General features: G+C 42.6%; 1 protein-coding gene across 3 annotated transcripts in view; it reads right to left on the minus strand.

Annotated features, from left to right (window-relative positions):
* Nucleotides 1-4,558: 4,558 nt before the first annotated feature.
* BAG6 (BAG cochaperone 6) overlaps nucleotides 4,559-12,165 on the minus strand; it is a 65,159-nt gene continuing 57,552 nt past the window's right edge. For all 3 annotated transcript variants that reach the window (XM_089659135.1, XM_089659136.1, XM_089659134.1), the window contains one exon: nucleotides 4,559-5,094. In XM_089659135.1, the coding sequence (XP_089515261.1) occupies nucleotides 4,999-5,094 (96 nt within the window). In that variant the 3' untranslated portion in view covers nucleotides 4,559-4,998. The remainder of the gene's footprint in view (nucleotides 5,095-12,165) is intronic.

A 12,165-nucleotide genomic window follows, 5' to 3' on the forward strand; every position in this document is an offset into this window, starting at 1 on the left:
AAGCAAATGTCTATACAAATAAGGCCAAGGAGCCCTTTCACACCATTATGTTACAATAACACACTCATGTATTGTGAATTGCAAGCAGCTGTAAACCCAGACAAGGAATATGAACAAATCACTTCCCTCTATAGTATGTACTTGCCTCAATTAAGAGCACTAAGTGTCATTTTTGTCTGCTGCTTCATTCCTCTGCTATCAGTATGAATCTTTTCTGACACATTTTCCTCAGAGAAAAATGGTGACAGGAGGAATCGCCAGCAGATTGACAGCCTCATCTCTGTTCCTGTAAGCTGTGTGAAGGTGGGGGTGTGTAACTTCCATCCAATCCGCTCTCTGAGCTCTCTTCACTGAGCTCTGCAGAGTGTAACTTCAGCTTCCTCCCCCTTTTTTTGACAGCTCACTCAAGCTTTATAAATTCAGCACTTTGAACAGAGGTAGAGAAGACTCAGATAAACAGGTACAACTTTTGTAGGATGATTTGTTTCATCTCTGTGTATCGCCTGAGGCCAATCACTTTTAATGGGTATATGTAAGTGTTTACAACCACTTTAAACCGGTCATTTTAATTATAGCTTGGCTGCTAATCCCCTGACATAAAGTGTATTCAAAACTAATAAACTCATAGACACTTTTCCTGTCCTGTTCCCTAAGAAGGGGGGTGGGGGGGGGGTCACAAAAAGGAGGGTACCAGCAGGGACTACCACAGCACACTCACTAGTCCATGCCGCAGGACCCGCTATGGGGTCCAGTCTTCACCCACCATGGCTAGCAATAAGCACAAAGGCTTTCAGGGACTCCCCAGCTGGGGATCACTGCCCTGGACCTGTAAAGCATGCTACTGGTTTGCAAGGCAATATATGATTCCGCAAGGTTCAGTGGTGACCGGCAACACTACAGGCCATCCCTGCATGATCAGAGCAGGGTCCAGGTACCATTCCTCAGAGTGTGGAAAAGCCGTAGGACATGGATCTGGAAAGAACTAATCTCCTAATCCCAGATGGAACTGTTAAGAAGATAGTAATGTCTGTGCAGTCTCTGCACAAAAATCTAGCTATTACCCAAGGCACTGGAAAAAAGAAAAACTGCTTAACTGGGAGGAGTTATGCCTAGGAGGGGATTGCCTGTCTTTTTACCAGTCACCTGAAAGTGGCTGCATCGCCTATCAAAATAGAGATGAAGATACCCTATGTCCCTCCTATTCAAGGGAGGGGTTATAGCCTTAAAGTATTACTAAACCCACAACAATAATGTCAGTCTGTATATGCAATAAAGCATGCTTGTTATACTCACTGTGGAGCCTAAAGGGTTAATCCTCTGCAGTGTTTAAAAATGCTGTTTGATTCTGACTTCTCTGATCCTCCCCTTCTTCCAGTGTCCCCCCTCTTATCTCTTCATAAGACATATACACTAAACTGAGCATGTGCAATGTTTTTTTTTTCTTGGGAGTGCACGTGATCAGCACAGAACCAATCAGCACTGTCCAGAGGTCAGGGGTTCTGCATCTTCCTAGAGCAGACTGAAAACTCTTCCTACAAGCTTTAACCAGTGCTCAGCTGGACACTGATAGCAGTCACAAGACTGCTATAACTGCTGATAAGAAAAGGTATTTAGCTGTTTATATTTACTAAAATAATGTCATTTCCATGTTCTGTGTACTGTGGGAGACCAGATATAGTGAATGCCGGGTCCTGGGAGACCTAGTGAGTGCAGGGCCCTGGGAGACCAGATATAGTGAGTGCAGGGTCCAGAGTTCAGTAACACTTTAAGGAGGATGAGCTGGCCGACCTTCAGTTTTCTATGAGGCTAGTGTCTATGTCTCCTGTGGGCAGCAGTATAACCCTATGTTGCCTATTATTAACAAGCTTTGTCCCTCAGTGGACAAAAGAGATGCAATCTAATCCAAACTGCTGCCCAAGGTTGGAAGAACTCACATAGGTTTTTTTTATATGCTGCAGCATTAACAGTACTCTTCATTGCAAACACCTGAACTCAATTTCAAGGACAGTCCACATACTTTTGGACATATAGCAGATGCGATGGTCACATGTCCACACACATTTGGCGATACAGCGTCTGTACTTTAGCGGAACCTTTTACTTTTAAATGATTATAATGGTAAAGGTGACTAGTGACCTGATAACACTCATACTGTAAAAACACACACTGCTCAAAAAAAAATTAAAGGAACACTCTGAAAACACATCAGATCTCTATCTCCCCCCCCAGGGGCAGGGCATGCTCCTAATGAAACGACGGATGGTGTCCTGGGGTATTTCCTCCCAGATCTGGACTAGGGCATCACTGAGCTCCTGGACAGTCTGAGGTACAACCTGGCGGCGTCGGATAACTGAAACCTGATATCCCAGATGTGTTCTATTGGATTTAGGTCAGGCAATCGTGGGGGGCCATTCAATGGTATCAATTCTTCAGCCCCCAGGAACTGCCTGCATACTCTCCCCACATGAGGCCGGGCATTGTCGTGGACCAGGAGGAACCCAGGACCCACCGCACCAGCGTAGGATCTGACAATGGGTCCAAGGATTTCATCCCGATACCTAATGCAGTCAGGGTTCCATTGTCTAGCCTGTAGAGGTCTGTGCATCCCTCCATGGATATGCCTCCCCAGACCATCACTGATCCACCACCAAAATATTCATGCTGAACGATGTTACAGACAGCATAACATTCTCCATGGCTTCTCCAGACCCTTTCACGTCTGTCACATGTGCTCAGGGTGAACCTGCTCTCATCTGTGAAAAGCACAGGACGCCGGTGGTGGACCTGCCAATTCTGGTGTTCAATGGCAAATGCCAATCGAGCTCTATGGTGCCGGGCAGTGATCACAGGGCCAACTAGAGGATGTCGGGTCCTCAGGCCACCCTCATGAAGTCTGTTTCTGATTGGTCAGAGACATTCACACCAGTGGCCTGCTGGAGGTCATTTTGGAGAGCTCTGGCAGTACTCATCCTGTTCTTCCTTGCACAAAGGAGCAGATACCGGTCCTACAGATGGATCTTCTATGGCCCTGACCAGCTCTCCTAGAGTAACTCCCTGTCTCCTGGAATATCCTCCATGCTCTTGAGACTGTGCTGGGAGACACAGCAAACCTTCTGGCAATGGCACGTATTGATTTCTGTGCAACCTCTGTAGGGTCCAGATATTGCCTCATGCTACCAGTAGTGACACTGACCCTAGCCAAATGCAAAACTAGTGAAAAACGGTCAGAAAAGATAAGTAGGGAAATAATGGCCTTCACCTGTAAAACCATTCCTGTTTTGAAGGTCGTCTCCAGGGGCAGACTGACAACTCATGGGGCCCCCGGGCAATAGGGGATCATAGGGCCCCTGTGTCCTTGCCCAAACTCAAAAGAAAAGCCTATGAAAAAAAGAAGGTACCAGGGGCATCTCATGGGGCCTCCTACTGACCCCGGGCCTTCGGGCAGTGCCCGAGTTTCCAAATGGTCAGTCCGCCCCTGGTGGTCTCACTGTTGCCCATCTAGTGAACCTGTTATTAATTTCATTAACACCAAAGCAGCTGAAACTGATTAACAACCCTCTCTACTACTTAACTGACCAGATCAATATCCCAGGAGTTTCATTGACTTGATGCTAGAGTCTGATTTTTTTTTTTGAGCCGTGTATAATGAAAAACATTAAGGAACACTTTTTAATCAAACTTAAGCTAGCACTTAAATTGATTATTTCCATTAAGATTGCTCCCCAGGAGGATTACATTCGTGAAGCAATACTCAATGTGACATCCATATATCTAGATTAGGAGGTTTCCAAACTTTGTAGAGAAACTGCCAGTATACTTTCCTTCAGATTGTAGAGGGGCCGGACTAATGCCAGTGGGAATAAACAATGCCTTATTGTTGTGGTCATTGGAAGGAATTTTGCCACTTCATTGGTGTCAGTGGGAGGAATTGCACCCCACCCTTGGCGTCAGTGTGAGGAATTGTTCCCCATCGTTGGTGTCAGTGGACCGGTTTCACATTTTTTGCATCATTGGGAGGAATTGTGCCCCTTCAATGGTGGCAGTGGGAGGATAGAAGCAAAAGGACTGCAGTTTGGAGACCACTGATCTAGCTAATCTAGTGGGAATTATGTCCCCATTGAAGGGCATTTTGATCCTTGCTGATTTTTGCCAAAGATTTCTAAGATTTTAGGTCTGTTGCACATTGTTGCCTAAAAACTCAGGCATACAGGATTTTTTTTACTAATCTAAAAGCAGCTTATTGTTTTCAATGTGCCTGTACACACATGAGCATTAACAAGTGAGTATAGAAGAGTTAAAAAAAAAATCTGTGTTGCCAGTCAGTATTTTACACAGGTACACTTGCAAATACGCCCATGAATTGGTAATCTGAAGAGTTTAGAATTGCATTCTGAGAGCTAGAATGTATTTTACTCGTGTACACGCATACTCCGAAATTCGTGCGCAAATACGCATAAATATGTGCAAAATAAATTAAAGGAATTTCGGCCAGGAAAAATTGATGTTCAAACAAACCAAGGTGACAAGTATCAACCTTAAGATGTAACACACGTTTCAGTTTTGTCTCAGAAGACTTTTATTTAAAGGGTAATGAACTTGTGGGGGGAAGGGGGGGGGGGAACTGTGCGTTGCTTTTAAAAGGGAAGTAGAGCAGCCATTACACACTGTGAAAGTCGTCCCATTCATAGCAGTAAGAAATATGCATTCTGTTTCCAGGTGAATCTCAGCGTACTGACATGAAGTCCTGATTTCCGGTGTCTGACGGAGCCTGGCGAGTTTCATGATGCAGATACAGAGTTCCATATAAAAGCTTTGTGAGTCTTGTAGCACAATAGGTTTGGTACACGGGGTGGGGGGGTCAGGGGACACAGTGAACAAGTAGGAGTCTTGATACTGGGGTAAAAGTCATGTAAGCCATATCCATACAACAGAAGTGAGGTACACGTAGGACAATTATATAGGAATACACAGGAGAGGGGTCTTCCCAGCCTCCGGGGTCTAAGGGTCTCCCTTGAATGCTCTCTGCGTGTTCGGGAATCTCTGAGGATTATATGACTCGTTGTCTTGTAGAATTTTCTGGATATCTTGACACAGCTGAAATGTAAAAATAAAATATTACTATGAACATTTCACTACAGTATTACGACAAGAAGCATTCATGTCAAAAGCAACACTGTTCATTTTCCAGGTATAAAAAGGGATGCTAGCGTGGGGGTACTACATGCAGTAGTAGTGTGTCCTATTATTGCCATGTATTTGAAATGCTACAATTTTGGCCATATTCAATATATTTCAATAAATACATATAAAAATATGAATATATTTTAAATATATATATTTTTTAAATATAATCTTCAGATTTATTTTAACACAGTCATTTTAACATATTTTTACATATATTTGTAAATGCATTCCAAAAATGTAATTTGTAATTTTAATATATATATATATATATATATATACACACATATATATACATACATATATATATACACACACACACACACACACACACACATACATACATACATACACACACACATACAGTTGCAAGAAAAAGTATGTGAACCCCTTGGGATTACGTGGAGTTTTGCATGAATTGGGCATAAAATGTGCTCTGAACGTCATCTAAGTCACAACAATAGAAGAACACAGTCTGCTGAACATAATACTACACAAACATTAGATGTTGCCATGGTTTAATTGCACATAACACGTAAACATTCACAGTGCAGGGAGGAAAAAGTATGTGAGGCCCTAGCTTAATGACTTCTCCCAGAGCTAATTGGAGCCAGGAGTGAGCCAACCTTGACTCCAATCAGTGTGATGATATTGGATGTGTTGCTGACAGCTGTCCTGCCTTTAAAAAACACACACCTGTTTTGGCTTTACTGGTTTCAAGAACCACTGTCTGATGTGAACCATGCCTCACAGAAAAGAGCTCTCAGAAGACCTACGATCAAGAATTGTTGACTTGCATGAAGCTGGAAAGGGTTACAAAAGTATCTCCAAAAGCCTTGATGTTCATGTGTCCACGGTAAGACAGATTGTCTACAAATGGAGAGAGTTTAGCACTGTTGCTACTCTCCCTAGGCCTGGTCGTCCTGTAAAAATGACTGCAAGAGCACAGCTCAGAATGCTGCATGAGGTAAAGAAGAATCCCAGAGTGTCAGCTAAAGACCTACAGAAATCTCTGGCACATGCTAACATTTTTGTTGACACATCTACAATAAGGAAAACATTAAACAAGAATGGAGTACATGGGAGGAGTACATGGGAGGACACCACGGAGGAAGCCATTGCTGTCCAAAAAGAATATTGCAGCACGTTTGAAGTTTGCAAAAGAGCGCCTGGATGTTCCACAGCACTACTGGCAAAATATACTGTGGACAGATGAAACCAAGATTGAGTTGTTTGGGAAGAACACACAACACTATGTGTGGAGAAAAAAAGGCACAGCACACCAACATCAAAACCTCATCCCCACTGTAAAACATGGCGGAGGGAGCATCATGGTTTGGGGCTGCTTTGCTGCCTCAGGGCCTGGACGGATTGTTGTCATTGATGGGAAAATGAATTCCAGAGTTTATCAAGACTTTTGCAGGAAAACGTACGACCATCTGTCCGCCAACTGAAGCTCCGCAGAGGATGGGTGATGCAACAGGACAATGACCCAAAGCATACAAGTAATTCAACAAAACAATGGCTGCAACAGCACAGAATACGCCTTCTGGAGTGGCCCAGTCAGAGTCCTGACCTCAACCCGATTGAAATGCTGTGGCATGACCTTAAGAGAGAAATTCAAACCAGACATTCCAAGACTATTGCTACACTGAAACAGTTTTGTGAAGAGGAGTGGTCCAAAATTACTCCAGATCGTTGTGCGGGTCTGATCTGCAACTACAGGAAACGTTTGGTTGAGGTTATTGCTGCCAAAGGAGGGTCAACCAGTTATTAAGTCCAAAGGTTCACATACTTTTTCCTCCCTGCACTGTGAATGTTTACATGTTATGTGCAATTAAACCATGGCAACATCTAATGTTTGTGTAGTATTATGTTCAGCAGACTGTGTTCTTCTATTGTTGTGACTCAGATGACGTTCAGAGCACATTTTATGCCCAACTCATGCAAAACTCCACATAATCCCAAGGGGTTCACATACTTTTTCTTGCAACTGTACATGCACTGCATGTTGAAATGCGTTTTTATTACAAAATATCCGAAAAATATTTTTAAAAATACAATTTCAAATATGCTGTCTTTAATATTACAAATCTACATTTTTGGAATGCATTTACAAAATATATGTAAAACTATAAGACATACAGTATATTTGAAACTATTTTTAAAAATATTTTTCATATATTTTGTAATAAAAACGCATTTCAACATGCAGTATATATTAAAATTACATTTTTGGAATGCATTTACAAATTTTACAAATATATGACTTTTTTATAGGTTAAAATAAATCTAAAGAACAGATTTAATATATATATATATATATATATATATATATATATATATATATATATATATATATATATATATATATATTAAATCTATCTATCTATAATCTATCTATCGATCTACATACACACACACACACACACAGTTGTGTTCAAAATAATAGCAGTGTGTTGAAAAAAGTGAATAAACCTCAAAATCCTTCTAATAGCTTTTATTTCCATACACACAAATGCATTGGGAACACTACACATTCTATTCCAAATCAAAACATGAAGAAAATATATCAAATTTGTGTTGTTCCTCTAAAAAAATTGAAGAAAAGTGAATATTAGACGGTTCAAAAAATAGCAGTGTTTTTATTCTTCTTTACAAACTCAAACATTCATTATATAAACTGAAAAATGTTTGAAGATTTTGCTTTCCTTTGAATCACTTAATGAATATTTGGTTGTATAAGCACTGTTTCTGAGAACTGCTGTACATCTGTGTTGCATGGAGTCAACCAACTTCTGGCCCCTGTGATCAGGTATTCCAGCCCAGGATGATTGGACTACATTCCACAGTTCTTCTCTATTTCTTGGTTTTGCCTCAGAAACTGCATTTTTCATGTCACCCCACAAGTTTTCTATTGGATTAAGATCCTGGGATTGGGCTGGCCACTCCATAACGTCAATCTTGTTGGTCTGGAACCAAGATGTTGCACGTTTACTGGTGTGTTTGGGGTCGTTGTCTTGTTGGAACACCCATTTCAAGGGCATTTCCTCTTCAGCATAAGGCAGCATGACCTCTTCAAGTATTCTGATGTATTCAAACTGATCCATGATCCCTGGTATGCGATAAATAGGCCCAACACCGTAGTATGAGAAACATCCCCATATCATGATGCTTGCACCACCATGCTTCACTGTCTTCACAGTGTACTGTGGCTTGAATTCAGTGTTTGGGGGTCGTCTGACAAACTGTCTCCGGCCACTAGACCCAAAAAGAACAATCTTACTTTCATCAGGCCACAAAATGTTGCGCCATTTCTCTTTAGGCCAGTCAATGTGCTCTTTGGCAAATTGTAACCTCTTCAGCACATGTCTTTTTCTCAACAGTGGGACTTTGCGGGGGCTTCTTGCAGATAGCTTGGCTTCACATAGGCGTCTTCTAATTGTAACAGTACTCACAGAGAACTTTACATCCTCCTGGAGCTGATTGTTGGCTGAGTCCTTGCCATTTTGGCTATTCTTCTATCCATTCGAATGGTAGTTTTTCACTTTCTTCCACGTCTTTCAGGTTTTGGTTGCCATTTTAAATAATTTGCGATCATTTTAGCTGAGCAGCCTATCATTTTCTGCACTTCTTTATATGTTTTCCCCTCTCCAATCAACTTTTTAATCAAGGTACGCTGTTCTTCTGAACAATGTCTGGAACGACCCATTTTCCTCAGAATTTCAGAGAGAAATGCACTGTAACCAGCATGTACAACATTTGCTGCCTTCCTTCCTTAAACAAGGGCAATAATTGTCACCTGTTTTTCAAAGAATGAATGACCTCACTAATAGAACTCCACACTGCTATTATTTTGAACATGCCCCTTTCAATTAGTGATTCAATTACACAGAATCAGCAGCATGCATGTCATGACTGTTGGGTCTGTTGGATTTCTATTACTCTACTACACCTGCTAGTAAATTATTTGCCATGTAGAAATATCATTTCTACCAAAAACAGTGATTGATCAGGTTAGTGATGTCTGACTGCTATTATTTTGAACACAACTGTATGTATATTTTACACACACACACACACACACACACACACACACACACACACACACACTTTGGCCAAAATTGTAGCATTTCAAATATATTTTCCTTCCATGTGGGAGGTCATGGTGGTTCCCAGCCCACAGCAGTCATTCCTGTAAACATTCAGCACGTGGAACGCCTGATCCTGGATAATCGATGCATAACCCGTCGTGAAATTGCACAAGAGGCGAATCTTCCTGTGGGAACGGTGAACACAATGACAAAGTGAAGCAGGCTGTCCTAGGATGGTTCAGGTGTACTGACAAGTCTTTCTATGCCGACACTTTCCAGGCATTAGTTATACGCTGGGATAAGTGTATAAATGTAGCAGGGGAGTATGTGGAAAAATAAATGCAGTTTCCACTCCTTTCAATTTTTTCTTTTATTATATAAACTCAAAAGTTCCAGTTTGACTTAGACGCCCCTCGTATGCTAGCATATGGCCCAGAGATCTCCTTTAACCACTTGCCAACCGAATGACAGCTACAGCACAGTTGTCCAGTTCTGAGAGGGCGTCATAACGATGTCCCTGAGCACACCCTCCTGTGGGCGTGCACCCGGCGATCTCCATGATTGCTGTGTCCTACTGACACAGCTCATCACGTGATGTGGTAAAAAGGCCAATCACAGCGGCCTTTTACCATGTGATCAGCTGTGTCCAATGACACAGCATATCACCGGTAAATGCAGTTGCCGTTATCGGCAGCACTTTCCTCACACTGTCACAGCGTGAGGAAAGTACTGCTGATAACCGGCAATTGTCAGAGGATGGATCGGCACTGATGATCAGTGTCCAGCAGTGCCGCCCACCTGTACCCAGCAGTGCCACTCACCTGTGCTGCCTAGCAGTGCCGCCAGTCAGTGCCACCTATCAGTGCCCATCAGGAAGGGGGTATAAGTGCCTGGTAGGCAAGGGGTTAAAGTAAAACTTCAGCCAAAAATAGTTTTGGGGGCTGAGATCTTGTTGTTGATTTACTACAAAACAAATAGGTTGTTTATTCTACAAAGGAAGCTGCACTCTGCAAAGGAATTGTGTCCACAGCTTAGCAAATGTTTTGACATTGCACTTTGAAAAGTATAGCCAATCATATGCAAGAAAAAAAAAACGGATTTCTGCTTACATGTGATTGGATGATAGAAGTCAGCAGAGCTTCACCTCATTCAATAAGCTCTGGGGCCAATTTCCTTGCAAGTGCAACTTCTCCTTCACATATTTACTAAAGGCAAACAGGCTGTTCATTGTGAAGTTTTTATTGCCTTCTATCTCCCGCTGAGATTTTTCTTCACTTCCTGTCCCAAAGTCGGTAGTCACCAGACTGGACCTTTTCAGTAAAATCTTTCATAGAGAAGCCATCGCTGCTGTTCAGGTACTGCCTGTATGTCATGTTGATATTCTTGCTTCAGTATTTTACGACACTCATCCAGGAGTATACAAATGAAGACTTCCTGACGTTCCTGATCTGCGTACTTCCTCCAAGTCACAGGCAGAGGATCAGCATAAACAGCAAATTAGCATTTCCCGAACAACGTCACTAATGACAGTCCATGTGTTTCTCATGGGAACAGTTTACGCTAAAGAAGAATTTGTTTTATAAATGGGCAGCACAAGTGGATAAAATGGTTAGCACTTCCACCTGGCAGTACTAGGGTCACTGGTTCAAATCCCAACCACGGCACCACCTGCCTGGAGTTTGCATGTTCTCCCTGTGCCTGCGTGGGTTTCCTCTGGGTACTTCGGATTCCTCCCACACTCCAAAGACATGCTGGTAGGTTAATTGGATCCTGTCTAAATTGGCCCTAATATGTGTATGTATGAATGTGAGTTAGGGACCTTAGATTGTACACCCCTTGAGGGTTAGGGACTGATGTGAATGTACAATATATATGTAAAGCGCTGTGTAAATTGATGGCGCTATATAAGTACCTGAAATAAAGTATAATGTGGAGCAGTCTTTTTTTCTTGCTGCGGAAAAGGGGATCATCGCTTCCTGCTCCAGTGATGGTGGTCACCGAGACAGAAAGTGAAGGAGAATCCGGTGAACCTATCTGCCAGAAGTAGTAATTCTATCCAGTCACTATTGTGATTTATACACCTCCTCCAGACAGCACAGCCAGGAGGGTGACACGACTTTCTCTGTTTAAAGTGATATTTAAAAAAAAAAAAAAGACCAGACCTTAACTAACAAACATGTTATACTTCCCAAAACCACTGCACAGAGCAGTTCTTGGGTTCCCTGCTGGCACTCCAGGCCCCTCCATCCTGTCCTCATAACAAGCAGCTTGCTATGGGGCCACTGAGCAGGCTCGCTCCTGAGCCACTGCTGTATCAATTCAGCTGGCTGTGATTGACAGTAGCGGGAGCCAATAACTACCACTGCTGTCTCGGCCAATGAAGAGGGAAAGACAGGGGAGAGCCAAGGCTCGTATGCACATTGCCGGATCGGAGGGGGTTGAGTTAAGTTTTAAAAGGGGGCACTACTGCACACAGGTTTTTTTTTTTACCTTCATGCATATAATTCATGATGGTAAAAAATCCTTTAACCTTTACATCCACTTTAAGTTAAAAAATATAGTGATGTCACTTTTCTGCCCACAGCCTGCTGATTGGACAGTCATCAGCTCTGCTCTCACCTGATCGATTCAAAGTGCTGCCCCCCATCCCCCAGTCTAAGAATAGCTATGCAATAGATGACAGGAGGTGAATATTAAACCAGTATGCTAGCTTAACCCCTTGACGCCAACATGAGCGGCCTCACAGAACTGGGCTTTTCTCCGTGGGGCCGCATATTTGCGTACCTGTTTTTCTGCTGGTGGCGTGCTCCCGGCACAAAGACCGCGGTGTCACTGAGAGCCCCGTGTCCCATTTTAATGATCGGGACCCGGGACTCCCGATTCCAGGTCA

Source organism: Staurois parvus, unplaced genomic scaffold, assembly GCF_062004578.1.
Source record: "Staurois parvus isolate SC_StPar_1 unplaced genomic scaffold, SC_StPar_1.0 ptg001133l, whole genome shotgun sequence".
NCBI lineage: Eukaryota > Metazoa > Chordata > Amphibia > Anura > Ranidae > Staurois > Staurois parvus.